We start from the raw sequence: 23807 nt of genomic DNA, 5'->3' as shown, positions 1-23807 counted from the left end.
CCCAGGAGGTCAACTGTCCCTCAGTCCAATTAAGTTGCGGATTGTGTTTATGCAACCAGGGAAGGCCAAGGATAACAGGTTGTGCAGGAGAATGAATGACATCGAATTGTATGTTTTCGGAATGTAAAACCCCCACGGTCATAGCAAGGGGTGCTGATTCAAAATGGATTAACCCTGATCCAAGAAGAATGCCATCCAGGGTGGTTATTTTGAGACATTGTTTTTTCTGGTGAAGAGGCAACCCAGCTTGAATCATGAAACGGTGATCAAGGAAATTTCCAGCTGCCCCTGAATCAACAAAGGCTTGTGCGTGAACAGAGTTCTGAAGAAAGGTAAGGGTAATAGGAACCAGAATCCGAGAAGAGTGAGGGGAATTGGTAGTGGGCATGCTTAGAGGTACCCCACTTCTATTCTCTAAGCGTTGGCGTTTCCCGGCAGTATATCACAATTCTTAAGTTGGTGTGAAGTAGAACCACAATATAAGCATTAAGGTAATCTCCTTCTTCTTTGTCTTTTAGATTCAGAGGATTTAAGGGAAGAGAGATCCATAGGTTCCTCCTCGGGCAACTGGAGGTACAGGAGGGGTAGAGGACAGTCTAGTGGCTAAATGAGTAGGGGGAGGAGAAGGAAGGATTCTGCTGGTCCTCTCTCTCTCAGCTTGTTGTTACTGTAAGTGAGAATCCAGACTGATACAACGTGATATAAATTAGTCCAGGGAAGATGGAACATCGCGATAAGTGAGCTCATCCTTGATGCATTCATGTAGGCCTCTCCGGAAGGCTGCCTTGAGATCACTGCAATCCCAGCTGGTCTCATGAGCCAAGGTGCGAAATTCAATGTCATATTGTGCCACTGACCTGTTATTCTGGTGGAGATCCAAGAGAGAGTATTCTGCAGCAGAAGTGCGACCACAGGTCCCAAATATAGAAGACAGTGCAGAAATGAAGGTATCAACATCGTTCAAGAGTTGAGCACTCTGTTTCAAAAGGGGAGAGACCCAGGCTAGGGCCTTGTCTTTCAGTAAGGATATAACAAAGGTGACCTTTGACTGATGAGACTGGAAGGTATGAGGGTCATTGCGGAAATGTAGTCTGCACTGGTTAAGAAAACCCCTACAGTCGGTTGTGCCATCATACTTGTCATGCAACGATATCCTGGGAATGCTACCAGAAGCAGGGGAAGGGGCCACGGCACCAGCAGCAGGAATAGTCTGTGCAGCAACAGGAGTAGTGTTCTTTTCTGCAACAAGTGAGGAGAGCACAGCAGTAATAGTCTCCAATTTTGAATCCAGATTTTGCAGGTGTGTGGCGTGGGTTCCCAGCATTAGTCCCTGGAGAGAGATTGCTCTTGCTACCTTATTTGGGTCCATGGCCCAAGTATATTGTAATGCTTGTGGGATATTTCCCCATCAGACCAATCCTGGCCAGTAGTCTTCTTTTCCAGGCATCAAGTGGCAAGATAAGGAGATATCCAAGAACAAAGAATATATATAAGTAAATGAGGATGCAATCCAATACTCACAGAGAAATGGTCCCAGGAAGTGCAGGGTAAAACACCAGGAAGACAGTCCAAACTTTTACGGTTCCAAAGGGTAAGCAGAGAGGGGTCAGAGACAAGCAGAGTCCAGCAACAGAAGGGCAGACCAATGTATCACAGCAGATCAGTGGTTAACCAAGAGAATCGTCAGTAGGCAGGCAGAGTTCAGCAACAATAAGGCAGACCAATGTATCACAGCAGATCAGTGGTTAACCAAGAGAATCATCAGTAGGCAGGCAGAGTTCAGCAACAATAAAGCAGACCAATGTATCACAGCAGTTTAGGGTTAACCATGAGAGTAGTCAGTAAGCAGGCAGGAGTTCTGCAACAAGAGACTCAGTGATCCCTGCACGTTGATAAAGATTCACCAACACAGGAGATATGGATAAAAACAAATAATTCTTTATTCCAATGATAAAAACATCACACAGAAGAGGAGTAGCAGTCAGATGGTCAAACGCGTTTTGTCAGCAAAAGACGTAACCTCCTCAATGACCTATGGGCTAAGGGGTTGGCAACCATCTTTATATAGCTAAAGTGACACACCTCCTGACCCTGTCTCTGCCTTCTCGGATATCTGTGTTGTTTCTCCTGTGTTGTATAATTTTTGCCTATTCCTTTTTCTCCCACCTCTACATGTTTTCTTTTTTAGTCCTTCACTGTTTTTGACTATACCTTCCATGTTTTTTGACAGATTAGACTCATTCCCATTACAATTAGTCTCTGTTTGTAAAACAAATGATGATGCAGAGCTATCTCCCACTCTTTCATCTCCTGCACTGTCAAAATCTGAGGAATTATAGTCATAGTTAGTATCCTGATCATTAAATGTGACTTTCTTAGTAGTTTTAAGTACTCTCTTAAAATTCTTTCTACCACCCATATGTGTCCACTAATAGACACTATTGTTCTCATAATCCTGTTTATCCCTGGAGATCTTACTTTTCTTGAAGTTCCATATACTCTCTTTAAATTCAAGTATTATACCCCTGATTGTTTCACAATAGTAAGGCAGATCAAAGTATCACAGCAGTTTAGGAGTTAACCAGGAGAGTAGTCAGTAAGCAGGCAGAGTTCAGCAACAATAAGGCAGACCAAAGTATCACAGAAATTTAGGGGTTTACCAGGAGAGTAGTCAGTAACCAGGCAGAGTTCTGCAACAGTAAGGCAGATTAAAGTATCAGAGACAGTTCTGAAAATGAGCACCCAGGGAGCACAAGACAACAGTATACTTGGGCAGTGTAGTAAGCAGAAAGGGGTACTTACATAGGCGCAGATTTGCACCAAGTAGGACCCACAGGTGCGATCAGAGTGGCATTTAGAGAGAGACAGCGTGCAGCGATGATGTCATCGCGCACGCCTACAACCGCCTCAGCATCCATGGCAACGGCCATGGTAACAGACGGAGCGGCGAGCAGCATGACATGTTCCTTACACTTTGCTCAAATAAATGGATTTCCAGCCTCCAGGGAATAATTTAAAATACCTTAATTTCTTTTTCACAGGGTCCATAGAGCAATACAACAACGTTTCAAACCACACACTGGTTCTTAGTCATGTCAGTCAGAGACATGACTAAGAACCAGTGTATGGTTTGAAACATTGTCGTGTTGCTTTATGGACCCTGTGAAAAAGAAATAAAGGTCTTTTAAATTATTTCCTGGAGGCTGGAAATCCATTTATTTGAATTTATATTGGGACTTGGCTAGTCCTGCTCCTTGCCACAGGAAAGAAAGATATAGGTGCTGTCTCCCATACCATTATATTGAAAGCCTTACACTTTGCTCCTCATCAGCTGCAGCTCTCTGCCAATCCCTTCACTGACTTTCTCTAGCCTCCAGAATAAAACACAAAATCCTGACCTAACATTCAAGGTCCTCAATAATACTGCTCCCCCTATATGTCAGCCCTGTCTCCAAATACTCTCCCTTGATCCCCTTTGCTCTGCTCAGGATCACTCTTCTACTCTCTTGTTACCTCCTTACATTCTCTTCTACAGGACTTCTCCAAAATTACCCTAATCGTGAGGAACTCTCTGCCTTGCTCCACTAGGCTCTCAGTTTTCAAAGTTTCAAGCTCTCCTTAAATAATCTACTATTCAGAGATCATCCACATAATGTACGCTAACCTTTTATTACCTCAGTTCCTCTCCTTTTTTCATCCCCTTAGCAGTTCAGCAGTCCTGAAGATCACCTTCATGTAAATGATGTACAACATTAGGCCACTCTTGGAAGGGCCAGTTACCCCTTTGCTTCTTATAAATGCTACCTTTGCATAGCATACCAATGTTTATAGCACTGTGAAATCTGCTCATAATAGTAATTAGTTTTTTTAGAGGCATACACACATGCTGGGAATGCCCCGTGCACCAGCAATTACCCCACCTCCATAGAGATTCAGCAGTGGCTTGTATGACACAAGTTTTCACTGACATAGTACACATCAACGCCAGCTCTCTGAATCCTGACGCTCGTGTCAACCGTAGCATATGTATGTATCCAACTGAAACAGTAATAATGCTTACTAGAAGCATTTTTGCTAATGGAAGTAAATTGCAAAAATTATTCTATCTAAAATTGAAATGTACATTTCAGCTATGACCTTGTTATCCCTTTAACCCCTGACCTGTCATGTGGACATACCAATTAGGGTTTAACATCCTCTGTGCTAAATTAAACATTTAATAAACATCAGCATAAAATGCATTTGTAATATATTGTACTTTATTGTACACTATTCTTATGTTTATTCAGTTAAAATTCATGGGGAAAAAATATTAATCTAAGATTTATTGTTCATTTATTCAAGACACATACTGTATATAGGACATGATGTACTAAGAGTCACAGGTACTGCATTAAATGTATGTATCACAATTACATTTTGTTGATATTTACACATTTTAGTCCATAACTTTTCAACTTTATATATATATATATATATATAATTTAATGGAACATGCAATGTCATGGACTTGTGGCTAATCATATTCTTTACTGCTATGGCACTGTTGTCATTGTGGTATAGCATCTTATCCCAGCTCTACAACACAGTCTGTATAATTTTTCAGCACAGTGTCACATTTTATAAACACTTTTTTCCAGTCATTGCACCTTTTTTAAACATTTACTAATTTCAGCTAAAGGAACTGAGCAAAAAAGTTGATGTGCGTATATGTGCGCGTGCGTCATGAAAAAATGTAAATGTAAATCTTTATTAGTACAATGTTTAAAAAATGGGTTGTTTAAAACTAAATTGCTGGCAGTTACTTAAAGGGACAGTAAACCTTAAAAATAATGTTATATAATTCTGCACATAGTGCAGAATTATATAACATTATATTAGCCAAACATTATAAAACATAATTGTACCCTATTAATTTTTTAAAAAATAACGCTGTTTTACAGACCCGCTCTCTGTACTCTGCTGAGCGGGTCTGTTATATTTACTCAGCTCATCAGGCCAGCTGTATAGTCACAGCCCGGCCCGACCGCGCCATAAGACTAAGTGCAGCTCGCTCCTGCTCTGTCTGTAATTTCATGTAATTCATCTCTGAATTTATTTATTTTTTCATTCTCAGAACTCAAATTCCACTCTGTTGATTGTTCGATGCTAATCCTGTTACATATCTGTCCCTAATTTGGTTTAACTGATAACAACTACAAAATAATGCAACTCAAACAAACAATTCAAAACATTACTATGTTAATTCAGACAGAGCATACAATTTTAAAAAAAAGTTTTCAATTTACTTCTATTATCAAATTGGCTTAGTTCCCATGATATTCTTTGTTGAGAAAATACCTAGATAGCGGTGTCTGGAGTTCAACATGGCAGGAAATAGTGCTACGATCTTGTGGTCTTTCAAATGGATAACATTCTTGAAAAACTGCTGCCATATAGTGCTCCAGAAATGTGCTGTCTCCTAATCTTACGTCTCTGATTTTCAACAAAAGATACCAAAAGAACAAAGAAAAAATGATAATAGAAGTAAATTAGAAAGTTGTTTAAAATTGCTTGCTCTATCTGAAAGAAAGATTTTGGGTTTCATGTCCCTTTAAAGACAGTAGCTAGCCTTGTTGTCTGCCAACTAAAGCCTGGATTGGCTCCTCCAAAAATGGCAAATAGTGGGTGGAGCTTGGATATTGAAAACCAATTGCAGCAAATTAACATTAATGTGTTTAACAAATATTTAGATTTGGGAGAATATTTAGCCTTGGCTGTTATTCTATAGCAACACAACATAAGTGTCTTGTAATTACGCATTTTACTGTCTCTAATTTGTCCAGCTATTACAAAAGACAGGGCAAGATTTCAAGACTTCCAGGTCTCTTTGTCAGACATTATGCAGTCTCATAAACATTATCTGACTCTTACAGCTTTGCATTCTATTTTGTATTAAAGCAGATTAACAGCAACTATAAATTGATACAGCTGTACAATATTCTGAATTGAATTTAAAGAAAACAAAACAAGAAACTAGATTGTATTCACATATGCTTCTTGTCATTTCATGCGCTCTTTTGTAGCTATTAAGAATGAGTATTACTTTTCCATTTGTTAAGTGCTTTGTTTTCTATTATAATTAGAACAGACCTCATAGAAAAGGATTACTCTGAGTTTATGTAAAGGATTAAGAATCCTTAAGCATCTTACCGGGCTCCCATGACCAAAATAACCAATTAGATGATGTACGGGCTTATTATTTAAGGATGAAATACAGAAACTCTTGTGAGGCGATGTCCATAAGAATTGTGTAAAGGTTCACATTTGATCACCGTACTGCAGAGAATACAAGGTAAGTCTGCACAGCCATAATAATATACCTTTTTAATTGTTTTTGCTTGATTTTTTAATTTCTGTTAAAATTGAGAAATTATCAGTGGTTAAAATATTGGAGTAATACTAATTCTATCACAGCTATAAATGTTATTGTGACTTCATACATACTAGGGAATAGCCTACAAAATTAAACCTTTATGATTCCGATAGTCAAAATTAAACATAGATGGATTGGCCAGAACATGACTTCCTGTTTACTTCTATGATCAATTTTGCTTTACTCTTTGGGTATTCTTTGTTAAAGAGTAATCCAAGGTGAGCTCAGGAGTGTGCACATATCTTTAGCCGCTGGGTAGCGGTATTTGCAACATTGTTTATAGTGATGTTATACGTAGTAGCAAACACTGCTGCCATAGACTGATAAATACACGTGCACACCCCTGAGCTCCTATCAGCCTACCTAGGTTTTCTCTTCAACAAAGGATAACAAGGGAACAAAGCTAATTTGATAATGAAAGTAAATTGTAAGGTTGTTTAAAATTGCATATTCTGTCTTAATCATGAACATTTCATTTTGGCTTTACTGTCCCCTTAAACAAGGTAAACTGAGGAAGGCTGAGGAGTGTGCATGTGCGTTGAGAACTATATGGCATCTGTGTTTACAATATTGTATTTTACAATGTTATGTATACCATACTTAAGCCACATGCACAGTCCTAAGCCTACCTAAATATGTATTCATGTAAAGGATACAAAGAGTAAATTGGAAGGTTTGATATTTTTTTTGTAAAATGTATACTCTACTTGAATCTTGAAAACTGAAGTTAAAATTCCATGTCATTTTAAAAAGCTCATCTGTACTAGATATACAGGTATGCCTCGCTTTACAGCACTTCACTTTACAGCGCCTCGCTTTACAGCGCATCACTAATACAGCGCTAATATGGAGCTGAAGTTCAACCTCCAAGGATTTTGAAACAGTACTGTACTCATTGTGAGATTGCTGAAAGGTGACTGGCGCCATTTTGTTATGCACAGTTCGGTCTGTTTACAGCTTTGCAGTGCACTCCACTCAGTGTCGTAGTTAGGCAAATTTTACTTAAGTAATTGTTACTATTTTACAGGTACAGTACAGTTTTTATTGAACACTGTGCTGTACTGTGTTAGTGTTAAACTAAACTTAGCGCTTTTGCACACCTAATATAAGTTAGTTCAAACATGTTTTCAAGTTGTTAAACGCACTAGCGAGTGAAAAGAATGCTAAAACCGCATTGTTTCACTATAAGGCAGTTGTCACTTTATAGCGGAGCTCCGGTCCCTAACCCGCTGAATGAGCAAGTTATACCTGTAATTGTATAATACTAACAATAAAAAAATGTTCATAATATAAACAATTATGAAAACTAGAATGAGTTTGAAAGCATCTTAAGGTTGATACAGTACAGGGAGAAAACCCTTTATCCAAACTGCTTGGGACCGGAAAAGGTTTGGATTTTGCAATAGTTTGGAATTTCTGAATCTGTAAACGGGACAGTTTGGAGGGGGGATGGAACCAAATGCAAACAACAATATTTTATGTCATTTAGGCAATTCTTAAATGTCATAATACAGTTCATATATGTAACCTAAAGGCAGTTTTATATCATTTTTATTACTTTTGTATACATAGTACCCTCAGAATGGTAGTACAGCACTGTAATCAGAAATGTAATAGTAGTTGTTTGAAATAAATAGACTATTATTTGGATTTTAGAGCACAGCAATCAAACCAAAGACACAGGCAGAGAATATTGTGACTTACAGGCAGGAAAAAAAGGTTTTTTTTATATTTAATTTTTTTTTTTTATTAAAGGGACAGTTTACTCAAAAAATTTCTCCCCTTTAATTTGTTCCCAATTATCCACTTTACCTGCTGGAGTGTATTAAATTGTTTACAAGTAGATCCTTTACCCTTATATTGGCATTTTAAATAGTTGATTTAGCAAGTGGTATCCCCACCTAGTCTGAAAGTTTGTGGCCGCAGGTCCCAGCTATAGATAAGCTTTGTAAACACAGCCAGCAAAAGAAATTATACTCCCAGTAGGATATAGCAGAGATAAGGTAATAAAATGTTGATTTTCCATTGTTCTCTCCAAGTACTGGTGATTGTTTTATGGACAGATATAAGATAAAGAAGCAGGTATATGTGCACAATGTGATACAGTAATGAGATCTGATTATACCTACAAGCTCAACCCATTTTATTAGGTTGTGGCTTCAAAACACAAAATCAGAGCTTTAATATACACAAATAAACCTTGAAAAGCTAATTTTCATAAATTTTTTACTCCGCAGTTGGTAAAAAAAAGCAATTGTAAACACATTAAGTGAAAACTATTTTACAGTATACTGTCCCTTTAATTAAAGAGTTTGGATTTCAGAATATGTTTGGAATTTGGAATTCAGTATTTGGGGATTTGTACCTGTATTTGATTTCTCAATACTTATTAAAGTTATTCAAATTTTAAATGATAAACGGTACATACAGGACATTGATTACTATGTTAGATATAAATAATTTAAAGAACTCCTCAGGGAAAACCATATATTGTAATTTTATTTGTATACACCAGAGTTGTAATATGTAACAATCCATGCACGTTAAAGATCCAGTGAAACAGACTCACAGTTTATCCTGGTATGCAGTATCTCATATGAAAAAAAAAAATTGCCAATCCAAAGTTCTGGTAACTGCTACAATTCAGTGGACCTAAGGCCGTGGCATTCTGGGATATGTATTTATATTATGTATTTCTGAATAAATAACAGGACGTGTCACATCTCAATCTAATAGTAAAAAATTGAGTCTCAGAGACTAGGGGGCCAATTTATTAATGTGCGGACGGACATAATCCGCTGTAGCGGATCATGCCAGCCACACATCGAAAAATGCTGACAGCGATTTATCATTGCACAAGCATTTCTAGTGAAATGCTTGTGCAATACCGCCCCCCTGCACATTCGCGGCCAATCGGCCGCTAGCAGAGTGTGTCAATCAACCCGATCGTATCTGATTGGGCTGATTGCTGTTCGCCGCCTCAGAGGTGGCGGACAAGTTAAGGAGCAGTGGTCTTAAGACCCCTACTTCTTAACTCTTGTTTCTGGCAGCCTAAAGGCTCGCACGGAAACAGGTGCATTCGGCACAATACGGGGCTTAGTAAATCGGCCCCTATGTTTGCAATGTCCAGATCAGCTTAGTAAACAGTTTTTTGGTTTTATTTACTTTCGGATTGAGATGTGGTACATTCTGTTATCATAGCTGAAATACACATTATAAATACATATGGCTTCAGGTCCTCTGAAGTAGCGGTTACCAGAACTTTGGAACAGAAATTGTTGGGCAAGATACTGCTGCATACCAGGATAAACTGTGAGTCTGTTTCCGTTTTGCCGGATGCTTAAAGGGCCATGAAACTCAACATTTTTCTTTCATAATTTAGATAGAGAATACAATTTTTAAAAAGTTTCCAATATACTTGTGTTATCAAATTTGCTGCATTCTCTTGCTTTTTTGAAGAGATATCTAAATAGGTAGCGTGCACATGTCTGGGGCACTACATGACAGGAAATAGTGCAGCCATCTAGTGCCCTTGCTAATGTATAACGTTCTTGCAAAACTGCTGCCCTATAGTACTGCAGCCACGGGAACACTCATGCATTTACCTTCTTGCTTTTCAGCAAAGGATAACAAGAAAACAAAAATATTTAATATTAGAAGTAAATTGGAAAGTTGTTTAAAATGGCAGGGTCTATCTGAATCATGAAAGACAAATTTGGGGTTTTATGTCCCTTTAACAAGCATGGTTACATATTACAACGCAGGTGTCATGTTTAATACAGACTTGATTTAACACTTCTATAGTATGGGAATTAAAGAATAAAACGTTAGGACTGTATTGTCCTTTGAAAGAAAAAAAAATCCTATGATTATATAAAAAAAAAATGGATAAAATATGTATTATACAACATTGTTACAGCATTAATTAGAATCTGTAATCCCCTAAAACAATTGTGCAAGACTGTAGTTGGGTATTATAGGGCGCTACAGATATAACCAAATTAATGGAACTGGTCTCAGATAATTTTCAGTTAAAGGGACAGTATACTGTAAAATAGTTTTTCCCTTAATGTGTTTACAATTGCTTTTTTTACCAACTGCAAAGTAAAAAATGTATGAAAATTAGCGTTTTAAGGTTTATTTCTGTATATTAAAGCTCTGATTTTGTGTTTTGAAGCCACAGCCTAATAAAATAGGTTGAGCTTGTAGGTATTATCAGATCTCATTACTGTATCACATTGTGCACATATACCTGCTTCTTTATCTTATATCTGTCCTTAAAACAATCACCAATACTTTGAGAGAACAATGGAAAATCAACATTTTATTACCTTATCTCTGCTTTATCACACTGCGAGTGTAATTTCTTCTGCTGGCTGTGTTTACAAAGCTTATCTATAGCTGGTACGCGCGGCCACAAACTTTCAGAATAGGTGGGGATACCACATGCTAAATTAACAATTTCAAATGCCAATATAAGGGTAAAGGAGCTACTTGTAAACAATTTAATACACTCCAGCAGGTAAAGTGGATCATTGGGAACAAATTAAAGGGGAGAAAATTTTTGAGTAAACTGTCCCTTTAAAGGGACAGTCTACTCCAGAATGTTTATTGTATAAAGAATAGATAATCCCTTTATAACCCATTTCCTATTTTTGCATAATCAACACGGTTATATTAAAGGGACAGTCTACACCAGACTTTTTTTTTGTTTAAAAGGATAGATAATCCCTTTATTACCCATTCCCTAGTTTTGCATAGCCAACACAGTTACCTTGTATCTAAGCCTCTACAAACTGCCCCCTTATTTCAGTTCTTTTGACAGATATCTATTTTAGCCAATCAGAGCTGGCTCACTGGAACTTTACGTGCATGAGCACAGTGTTATCAATATGACACCCATGAACTAATACTCTCTAGTGGTGAAAAACTGTCAAAATGCCCTGAGAGAAGAGGCGGCCTTCAAGGGCTTAGAAATTAGCATATGAACCTCCTAGGTTTAGCTTTCAACTAAGAATACCAAGAGCACAAAGCAAAATAAGTGATTAAAGTAAATTGGAAAATTGTTTAAAATTACATACTCTATCTGAATTATGAAAGTTTATTTTGGACTAGACTGTCCCTTTAATATACTTTTTACCTCTGTGATAACCTTGTATGTAAGCCTCTGCAGACTGACCCTTTATTTCAGTTCTTTTGAGAGACTTGCATTTTATCAAATCAGAGCTGACTCATAAATAACTTCACGGGTGTGAGCACAATGTTATCTATATGGTACACATGAACTAATGCCCTCTAGCTGTGACCCACTTTCAAATTCATTCAGATAAGAGCTTAAAAATTAGCATATGATCCTACCTAGGATTAGTTTTCAACAAAGAATACCAAGAGAACAAAGCAAATTTGATGATAAAAGTAAATTGGAAAGTTGTTTAAAATGACATGCCCTATTTGATTCATGAAAGTTTAATTTTGAATAGACTGTCCCTTTAAAATACAAATGAATGAGTCTAGACTATTTCATTAATTTGCCATTCAGCAGTGATTGAATGCAGAAGCCTGCCAAGATTGACTATTTTCTTTTTTTGTTTTAATCTTTCCTAATGCTTGCATGGTCTTAAATATTTTTAATAAAATTAAAGGGACAGTAAAGTAAAAATTAAACTTTAGGGATTCAGATAGAGTATCCAGTTTTAAATAACTTAGAACTATTTATTTCTATTATCAAATTTGTTTTGTTCTCTTAATATCGTTTGTTAAGAGTAAACCTAGGTAGACTGATAAAAGCTTAGGAGTGTGCACATGTCTATAGCAGTCTATCGGCTAGATTACGAGTTGTGCGTTAGGCTTAAAAAGCAGCGTTGGCCAGTCCTAACGCTGCTTTTTAACGCCCGCTGGTATTACGAGTCTTGCAGGTACAGGTGTACCGCTCACTTTTTTGGCCAGACTTGGAAATACCGCAAATCCACTTACGTAAATTGCGTATCCTCTTTTTTCAATGGGACTTGCATAGCGCCGGTATTACGAGTCTGCCAAAAAGTGAGCGGTACACCCTCTCCTGTCAAGACTGGTACCGCATATTAAAGTCAGTAGTTAAGAGTTTTACACTACAACGCCGTAGCATAAACCTCTTAACTAAAGTGGCTAAAAAGTACACTAACACCCATAAACTACCTATTAACCCCTAAACCAAGGCCCCCCCACATCGCAAACACTAAAATAAAAATTTTAACCCCTAATCTGCCAAACTGGACATCGCCGCCACTATAATAAATATATTAACCCCTAAACCACCGCACTCCCGCATCACAAACACTAGTTAAATATTAACCCCTAATCTGCCGTCCCTAACATCGCCGACACCTACCTACATTTTTTAACCCCTAATCTGCCGCCCCCAACGTCGCCACCACTATATTAAAGTTATTAACCCCTAAATCTAAGTCTAACCCTAACCCTAACACCCCCTAACTTAAATATAATTTAAATAAATCTAGCTTAGGCTTTATTTTTATTTTACAGGCAAGTTTGTATTTATTTTAACTAGGTAGAATAGTTATTAAATAGTTATTAACTATTTAATAACTACCTAGTTAAAATAAAGACAAATTTACCTGTAAAATAAATCCTAACCTAAGTTACAATTACACCTAACACTACACTATAATTAAATTAATTCCCTAAATTAAATACAATTAAATACAATTAAATAAAATTAGCTATAAAGTACAAAAACAAACAAACAAACACTAAATTACAGAAAATAATAAACAAATTACAAGATTTTTAAACTAATTACACCTAATCTAATCCCCCTAACAAAATAAAAAAGCCCCCCCAAAATAAAAAAGTCCTACCCTACACTAAATTACAAATAGCCCTTAAAAGGGCCTTTGCGGGGCATTGCCCCAAAGTAATCAGCTCTTTTACCTGTAAAAAAAAATGATAAATCCCCCCAACATTAAAACCCACCACCCACACAACCAACCCTACTCTAAAACCCACCCAATACCCCCTTAAAAAAAACTAACACTAACCCCTTGAATATCACCTTACCGGGAGAAGTCTTCATCCAACCGGGCCGAAGTCCTCAACGAAGCCGGGAGAAGTCTTCATCCAAGCCGGGCGAAGTGGTCCTCCAGACGGGCAGAAGTCTTCATCCAGACAGCATCTTCTATCTTCATCCATCCGGCGCGGAGCATCCTCTTCCAACGAAGTCTTTTTACTAAATGACGGTTCCTTTAAGTGACGTCATCCAAGATGGCGTCCCTTCAATTCTGGTTGGCTGATAGAATTCTATCAGCCAATCGGAATTAAGCTAGAAAAAATCCTATTGGCTGATGCAATCAGCTAATAGGATTGAGCTGGCATTCTATTGGCTGATTGGAACAGCCAATAGAATTCCAGCTCAATCCTATTGGCTGATTGCATCAGCCAATAGGATTTTTCTACCTTAATTCCGATTGGCTGATAGAATTTTGTGTTTTATCTAATCCATTTAAGCTTAATTTTGACTTTACTGTCCCTTTAAACTGTATTTTCTTAAAAAACACAAAAGCTACTCTTAAGGACTATGTAATTAATCTGTAAATAAAATGTATTATTATTCTTTTTATTTGTAGAATGAAGTACCCTAAATATGTCTTTATGTTGGTACTTATCACCATTATTGAGAAGTGCAGAGCTCAGACCTGTGTGGTGGATTCTTTACCAGTGAAGGATAGCTTTGACCTAAAACGGGTGAGTCTTTCTAAATAATGATAATAGTTATTATTACAGTAATGAGAATAACAATAAAGGGTCAGATTACGAGTGGAGCATTAACAGTTACGTGCAAGCAGAAAGGGGTTCATTGCGGGTGTTTGAACGTGTCAGATTTTTTTGCTCGCCTTACAAGTTGAAAGTAAATGCAATCACTTGAGTGCAATTGAAGTTAAAGGGACACTGTACCCAATTTTTTTCTTTCGTGATTCAGATAGAGCATGGAATTTTAGGCAACTTTCTAATTTACTCCTATTATCAAATTTTCTTCATTCTCTTGGTATCTTTATTTGAAATGCAAGAATTTAAGTTTAGATGCCGGCCCATTTTTGGTGAACAACCTGGGTTGTCCTTGTTGTTTGGTGGATAAATTCATCCACCAATGAAAAAGTGCTGTCCAGTGTTCTGAACAAAAAAAGCTTAGATGATAGATAGCAAGAGAACGAAGAAAAATTCATAATAGGAGAAAATTAGAAAGTTGCTTAAAATTGCATGCTCTATCTGAATCACAAAATAAAAAAATTTGGGTTCAGTGTCCCTTTATTGCTCGAGCGGGATAGTTAAATATCTTTCCACTTGTAATCTGAAATGTTTCAGAGCAAAACCATTTACAGTAACATATTAAATACAATAATAAATATTTTAATGCAGCATTAAATGTTTTTTGATTTTTTTATGGTCGAAGCTTCTGCATGTGAATGACATTCTTAGCTCCCTCCTAGTGTGTATTTGGTTATTCTGAGATATTACGGTGAAAGTGTAAAGCTACTTTGCTGTATATTTCTATGCTCAGTGAACAAGGGTCTTTAAATGGATACTCAATCCATTATTTTTTCTTTTATGATTTGGATAGAGCAGGCAATTTTAAACAACTTTCTAATTTACTCCTATTATAAACGTTTCTTCTATCTCTTGGTATCTTTATTTGAAAAAGCAGGAATGAAAGCTTAGGAGCCGGCCCATTTTTGGTTCAGAACCATGGATAGTGCTTGCTGATTGGTAGCTACAAAAATTGATAATAGAAGTAATTTAGAAAGTTGCTTAAAATTGCATGCTCTATCCAAAACATGAAAGAAAAAAATTGGGTTTAATATCCATTTAAATGTACTTTTATTTTTAAGAACCAGATTACAAACTCAGTTGTGAAGAGAAAAACATTTTAAAAAGAATTTCCCACCAATAAGATAATTAGTTCTTGTGGAATGTATTTATGTATGTATTGGGTACTTGGTAAAGCGCAACTAATTACCCATAAGGGTCTCAAGGCGCTTCTCATTTTATCAAACTCAGAAGGTTGAAAGGCTGAGTGGACCTCACTGGGGATCAAACCTGCAACCCTTGGATTGCTAGAGAGTTCAGCCACAGTGCCTTAGCATGCTGAGCTATCTGTCCAGAATGAATATGGATAATAGCTGTAGATATGTGCTTAGTGTAAATTCTTATGTGTTGAGCCTATTTGATGCAATAAAATGATCAAAATTATTTAACTAACATATAAAAATATACTAAACCATTTTGTATTACTAATTTCTAACGTTTTGACAGCTATGTTTATATTACGTTGTATTTAAATATGTAGAAACGTTCTATAACAAATATAACTGTTGAATTATAGATGGATTACAATTAAATTATGTTGTATATTGTATCATATTTTTTTATTCCAATACTTAGTATGGAGGGAAGTGGTATGCCGTTGGTAAAAAGGATCCGGAGGGGATGTTCCTTCAGGACAATATTTCTGCTGAGTACATTGTAGATGAAGATGGAACAATGACAGCATCATCTAAAGGCAGAGTTAAACTTTTTGGGTAAATATTGCTTTAGCCACAAACACATTCCCTATAAAAAAAAAACCTATTTCAAATACATTTAAGAGAAAAAAAAATTTACTGCACAATTGTTATCCTTTTAGTAAATAGTAACAATTAAGAGAGGTGAACGGGGGGCAGGATAGAGCGGGGCGGGGCAGGAGTGGGTGGGACAACTGCACTACAAAAAAAAAAGTTGAGCATCAGGGAAGGAGAAGCAGGTTGGGAGAGGGATCCAAGTTGATGGGGATTTTGGCCCATGTATATATGCTTTAGGACTAGTTCTTTTATAAACACCTAAATCCTACTACTGTTAATTTTATGAAAGTCTCATCCATATTTCTAGATAGTTGTGGTTTTAGATTTTGAGCTGCCCTAATATAAATTTTATTATTATTATTTTTACACTTTTCCTGGAATATTTTAGCAGTGATTAACTTCTTCTTGCTAGATACAAAGAAAAACGTTTTCTCGGAGATCAATAAATATCCTATTCTTGAAACGCATATATGCGCACAATGCCAGGAGGTGGGGCACTCAGTAATGAAACTTTGGCTTCACAAAGAAGTTACTTATGATTTTTTTTCTTTTTTTTAAACTGCCTAATATCATTATCATGTATTACTGAGGTTCAGAGTTTTCTGATTTATGTTGAATATATTTGCAATGTAATCTTTTGCCAACCTTTAAAGGGATATCTCAAAAATGTCATTTGAATGGTCAATTCCATGTTCTTGATGTTCGTTTTTTACCACAGGATTTTTCTGTAGAACATATATTAAGTTCCCTTTATTGAATGTTACATTTGACAAAAACATCTTAAATATAGAAACAGTTTATATGATGACTTTAAGGGGCATAAAACCCCACATTTTTCTTTCATGATTCAGATAGATGATACAATTTCAAATAACTTTCCAATTTACTTCTATTATCAAATTTGCTTCAGTCTCTTGGTATCCTATGTTGAAGAAGCAGCAATGCACTACAGGAAGCTAGCTGAACAAATCTGGTGAGCCAATCACAAGCAGCAATCAGCAGCTAGCTCCCTGTAGTACACTGCTGCTCCTGGGCCTACCTAGGTATACTTTTCAACAAACAATATGAAGATAACAAAGCCAATTAAATAATAGAAGTGAATTATAAAGCTGTTCAAAATCTCATGATCTATCTGAATATTGATAGCGATATTTTATGTTTTATGTCCCTTTAAGGGCACATCCATTACCTCTTTATAATTTTTTTAATTGTTACCACATCATCATGCATGTAATGTTCATAGTTCCATAGAATATTTTTTAAAAAGTGATAACAGTAATAATATTGATTTTCAGAACACACAAAAAAAATTGTACTTGAAACCTTCAATTGACATCTATGGAATACAACAAACTTTTTTTTTCACCATTTTAAATATTTTTGCTTATTACAATGTAACATCTGATACTGCAAAAATAACAAGAATGTAGAGTGAACAAATGTGACCAACACTTATTATGCAAATCAAACAAATGTGACACAGCATTTGATTCTGTGATTAACAATAGTGTAAGCCGAAATGCGTAACACCTGCAGCTCCCCGCCTTGATGTTTTTATTATGCTCTTTCTGGTGGTCTGAATAAAACTTTTGGAATTTTATTCTGTGCTCTGTGTTTGAATTGTTAATGTTGACCTATTCATAACAACCCTAATCCCACATATTAGGTACTAGTATGTATCTTTACAGTACATTTTTATTAGACCACTCTGGATGAAGAATAAAGTTCTGGATCACATAGTTTTCTTTTACAAGTGGTTTTATCAGTGGTTTCTTTAACGCTCTAATTTACAAATATAAATGATGCCCATGTCTATACTATATACAAGTAAGTCTCACTTATTGGTAACAGAATAACTATGAGATGTGTGTGGTGATTTCAGGTTTTGGCTCATCTGTGCAGACATGGCAGCTCAGTACTCAGTGCCAGACCCAACAGTACCAGCTAAAATGTACATGACCTACCAAGGCCTGGCAAGTTATTTATCAAGTGGGGGTAAGTGGAAGTTACTATTTTGTTGTGTTTTATTTAAGTTTGCTAATTGATGAAAAAAAGAAATAAATCAAGAATCAAAGATTATAGATGGGTCTAGTCCGAGAGTTAAAGGGATACAAAACCCAACATTTTTCTTTAATGATTCAGGCATACTATTTTAAGCAACGTTCCAAATTACTTCTATTATCTAATTTGCTTCATTCTCTTGGTATCCTTAGTAGAAAAGCATACCTAGGTAGGCTCAGAAGCAGCAATGCATTGCTGAGAGGTAGCTGCTGATTGGTGGCTGCACACAAATGCCTCTTTTCATTGGTTCACCAGATGTGTTCTGCTAGCTCCCAGTAGTGCATAGCTGCTCCTTCAACAAAGAATACTAAGAGAAACAAGCAAAACTGATAACAGAAGTAAATTGGAACGTTTGTTTTAATCACATGCTTTGTACGAATCATGAAATAAAATGGCCCTTTAAATAAAATACATATATATGCCCTGTGCTTATCAAATAGTTACTGAGTAGAGATACAGTTGTGCTCAAAAGTTTGGAGAAATCGTGAAATTTTGGCATTGATTTTGAAAATATGACTGCTCATGTCTTTTATTTAAGGATAATGATCATATGAAGCCATTTATTATCACATAGTTGTTTGGCTCATTTTTAAATCATAATAATAACAGAAATCAGTGGAAATAGTGGCAACGGTGTTAGTTTAAGCAAATATCAACCCCTTCATAATATAGTATGCTGAAATAATAGTAGATATATAATCTATTCAGTATTCATTATATACCAGTTAGTATCACTGGTGAAGTGTAGGAGAAGGGGGGTGCTGACTGTCTGATAGATATATAGGTACAAAAAAGAGAGAGAAGTTTGACAGTACCCAGCACTCACAAAACACTATATAGTAACAGTATGCATTGAAAACCGGATTGTGTCAAGAACTGGTTATTAAAACGTAACTTTTACTAATGATAGAATAAAAAATGTGGTAAATAGTACCAAATGTATAACATAAATATGTGAGACATACATTTAAAACTTAGATTAAGAAACAGATCAGGACTGTGTGTGTGAGACTTCAAAAACAGAATTACTTCCCTGGGTAATAGTTCAAATACACCGTAACCCTCAGGGCTCAGAGAATACACGGATTGCTCTAAAGCTAATCTAAAAAGGGGATTGACCCCAACAACATTACCTAATCTGAGCAATACTGGTATCTAGAGCAGGAGAGGAAACGGTTTGTAAATGACTGATTAAGGAAGGCAATTGCCACATCAATATGAGCTTAGAGAGGTCCCAGGTAAACACAAATTAGCAAGTCTCATGCACACAGACAATGCCTGATGTACATTTCGCCGCTAGCATGGCTTTCTCAGAGGCATAATAACAGAAATCACCCAAACGGCCCTGATCAAAAGTTTACATTCCCTTGACTCTTTGGCCTTGTTACAGACACACATGGTGACACACACAGGTTAAAATGGCAATTAAAGGTCAATTTCCCACATCTGTGGCTTTTTAAATTGCAATTAGTATCTGTGTATAAATAGTCAATGAGTTTGTTAGCTCTCATGTGGATGCACTAAGCAGGCTAGATACTGAGGCATGGGGGAGCAGAAAAGAACTGTAAAAAGACCTGCCTAACAAGGTATTGGAACTTTATAAAGATGGAAAAGGATATAAAAAGATATCCAAAGCCTTGCAAATGCCAGTCAGTACTGTTCAATCACTTATTAAGAAGTGGAAATTTTGGGGATCTCTAGATAACAAGCTAACTGCCAGCCAGAAGAATTGTTTGGGATACAAAGAAAAACCCACAGGTAACCTCAGGAGAAATACAGGCTGCTCTGGAAAAAGACAGTGTGGTTGTTTCAAAGAGCACAATACGACAATACTTGAACAAAAAGCTGCATGGTCGAGTTGCCAGAAAGAAGCCTTTACTGCACCAATGCCATAAAAAAGCTGGTTACAATATATCCGACAATACCGTGACACACTGTAATTTGAAGTGATGAGACCAGAAGAGAGCTTTATGGTCACATCCATAAGAGCTATGTTTGGAGAGGAGTCAACAAGGCCTATAGCGAAAAGAATACCATCCCTACTGTGAAGCATGGTGGTGGCTCACTGATGTTTTGGAGGGGGGTGAGCTCTAAAGGCACAAGGAATCTTGTGAAAATTGATGGAAAGATGAATGCAGCATGTTATCAGAAAATACTGGCAGACAATTTGTATTCTTCTGCATGAAAGCTGTGCATAGGATGCTCTTGGACTTTCCAGCACGACAATGACCCTAAGCACAAGGCCAAGTTTAAGTGAAGATCATTCACAGTAGTAACATGTGCGTACATGTTACTACTGTGAATGATCTTCACTTCTATTGTGTTATTTCTGATCCGGACAAAGGAACCATAATTTGTTTGGTGACTGTGCATAGCTTAGGATTGGGCCATTGAGGATCTTTTTTGCCATAACCTTTTACTAGTGGATATATGGGAGTCTTCAATAAGCATTGAAACAAGGCCAAGTTGACCATCCAGTGGATACAGCAGAAAAAGGTGAAGGCTCTGGAGTGGCCATCACAGTCATTATTATTATTATTATCGGTTATTTGTAGAGCGCCAACAGATTCCGCAGCGCTATAAACATAGGGGGTATACAAGGTAACATTCAAATGGGTAGAGGGCCCTGGCGAGAGTCGTACTGACAGTCTCCTGACATTACCAATCCTCCAAGGGTATGCAAACTTTTGATCACAACTGTATTGACTCTGAATCGTACACTCCAGCTTCTTTAGGGCAAGTGCAAAAAACTGACAATAAGTAAGTTAAATTACAGAAAAAAGATAGTAAAAAAAAAGGATGTTTATAACTATGTTTTAATTATGCATAATAATTTTATTTCAAAGGTAAACTTAATAATTATTTTAGTAAAAACAAAGTCACATACTTTAATCTATATTTTTGTCCAATTTTTTGTTTTTAAATTTACAACTAGAATTTCATAGCCATATAAAAGAACATAATTGAATAATGTTGAATTGTATTTATTTATTGCATTAAAATGTGAAGTAAAAGTGTTATAAATTTAAATATTATACAATACAGCTTGTTGGCTGTGTACTTCCTGCCAATAAACACTGATTGATACTTTTCATATTAATGTTTATTGGCTGATAGGTACTTCATGTTAATGCCCACTGGTTGATAGATATAGCATGCTAATAAGACATGTGCATTTGGTGAAACAAATGCCGAATATGGCCGCTAGTAGTGGCATTCTGCTCTTTTCTGTGCCAGATTGTCAGGAAAGCAATGTTTATTTAGAACTTATTGCATTAACATAAATCAGTAATCAGCTTATAAAGCAAGACAGTGATTAAACTATAAATGCATTACTTATTTTCGGGTTTTGAATAAGGCATTAATATCAGCATACAAGAGTAGACAAGCACAGGAGTAAAGTTACAGTAAGCATCATCATTAAGTGGGACACATGCAGCAGATTTCACAGATGCTAATGTCCGAGACCTCTGTCTAATGTCTAATAGTATGTCAATCATATTGTTTTGTTTGCAAATGTTCATCAACATTAATAATTTTCTCATAACAAAAAAATATTCTCACACGGGTACCTCATTGGATTGCAGCACCCCACTCTTTTTAGTTAAGAACACTGAGACAATAACAGCAGAGTGGAATAAAATTAACAATTGTATATGCTTAAAGATCACTGTGCTCAAAGATAGCATTAACATGACGTGCATATCAGCAAGTGAGTATTAGTAGGAAATGCCTATAAATCAGTGAGCATTAACAGGAAGTACATGTAAACCAGTGAGCATTAACAGGAAGTACATGTGAACCAGTGAGCATTATCAGGAAGTACATGTGAACCAGTGAGCATTAACAGGAAGTACATGTCAACCAGTGATCATTAACAGGAAGTTCATGTCAGCCAGTGAGAATTAGCAGGAATTGTACATCAACCAGTGAGCATTAGCATGAAGTACATGTCAGCCAATGATAATTAGCAGTAGATATTTATTTATGTGAAAATGCAACACAAAAAGATGTGGATTTGCACAGATCTTTGTGTGTCACACTTTGTAAGGGATAAGAAACTTCATGATTCCATGGACAAATAATTAATCAAACAGTTAATGTATTAGCAGTTTATATTAAAATTTTGGTCTTTAGACAACATATATACAGTATACAGACATATAGTATAGCACATATATGCCTTTAAAAATATTGCAATGAAGAAATATTACAATTATTACTCACATTTTGCAATAATAAAACATCACTGTAATTCACATTACTATTTCTCTCTAGGTGACAACTACTGGGTAATTGACACTGACTATGATAACTATGCAATCACATATGCCTGCCGTACTTTGAATGAAGATGGGACATGTAATGATGGATATTCTATTATCTTCTCCCGCAATCCACGAGGATTATCACCAGCCATTTTGAGAATTGTCCGTCAAAAACAAGAGGAAATCTGCATGGCTGGACAATTTCAGCCTGTTCTCCAATCAGGTAAATGCAAGTTCTTTTAAGGAAAAAAATATTACTATACAGGAATAAGAAATGCTTTATATAAAAATAGACTGTAATGTGTCTCACATAATACTTTACTAATTATTTAACAATTGCAATACAAGAAAACAGGCTCCCTACAGTGTTGGATACCACATGGAATCCCTATGCTACCATACATATTTTCTTCAACACTCAAATGGCAACAATGGCTGAAACTATATGTCTAAAGGGGCACATGTCACCCATGACATTTTGCTCTTTATCATTATTATGGAAAAGCACCCAGTTGGGTAATTATTTTTATGCCAATAAGACAACATTTTTAAAACAATGTACAAAAAGCGACTTTCACCTGCTGTACAGGTTGCCACTGATAATATTATCTTCAGGAATTTTATTTTTCTTTGTCCCCCCTTAAATAATTCTGAGGATGCCCATGAAGTCAGCTCTATTGTTCTTAGAAAAAAAGTCAATTAGAAAGGAAAACATAATCTAAAATAATTACTGCTGCCTTGTTTGATTGTAACTAGAGATGGGCAATTGTGCTGATAGTGTAACTCGTTTGGTAGAACGAATAGTCCTTTGGACATATGTTTTGGACAATCGAATGTTGATAAGAATCAAAATCCATTAAAATTCGGTAATCGAACGTTATTTCTGGTTTTCTAATGTTACTTTCGTTTTCGAATTGAATATCCACCTTTGAAATTTCGAATGTAACATATTATTCAGAAGTTTAATAGTTCATGTGATAGGGAATTTATATTTGATTGATACATAATAGATACAAATAGATCAATTCAAATGTTTCTATTTTGAATATTGCATAATTTGAATATTACATTTAAAGAGACCATTAGAAATACTATTACAAACATATCACAAACATATCGATTCCAATTTTTCATGTATTTGAATATTGCATAATCGAATGGAATTATTAGAAAAATTATTAGAATTATTAGAAAAATTCAAATTTAATATTATTTTTATAGAAAGCATCATAAATACATTTAACATTAATTTTAAATTCAAAACTAACAAATGTTGCAACACATTTGCCCACCCCTAATTGTAGCCAGCTAGTGTCTTTTAAAATGCTTAGAACATGACATCTACAATTAGCCCTTAACTTTGTGAAAACTATAAAGCTATAATATGTGTGAAAATAGCCAAAGTGGTTTTTCAGAGGTAAAGAAACACAGAATTGGATTTTTAAAATTATA

At 36.0% G+C, this 23807-nt stretch overlaps 1 protein-coding gene across 1 annotated transcript; it reads left to right on the top strand.

Annotated features, from left to right (window-relative positions):
- The first annotated feature begins 6198 nt into the window (after window positions 1-6198).
- Window positions 6199-22598, top strand: LOC128647367 (purpurin-like). Its single transcript, XM_053700152.1, has 5 exons — window positions 6199-6334; window positions 14038-14155; window positions 15851-15987; window positions 17909-18021; window positions 22366-22598. Exons 2-5 carry the CDS (start codon window positions 14039-14041, stop codon window positions 22596-22598), a joined length of 600 nt encoding a protein of 199 aa, XP_053556127.1. The 5' UTR covers window positions 6199-6334; window position 14038.
- Window positions 22599-23807: the final 1209 nt, after the last annotated feature.

This window comes from Bombina bombina, chromosome 2, assembly GCF_027579735.1.
Source record: "Bombina bombina isolate aBomBom1 chromosome 2, aBomBom1.pri, whole genome shotgun sequence".
Classification (NCBI taxonomy): Eukaryota; Metazoa; Chordata; class Amphibia; order Anura; family Bombinatoridae; genus Bombina; species Bombina bombina.
This window is presented reverse-complemented; position numbering and strand designations above follow the sequence as displayed.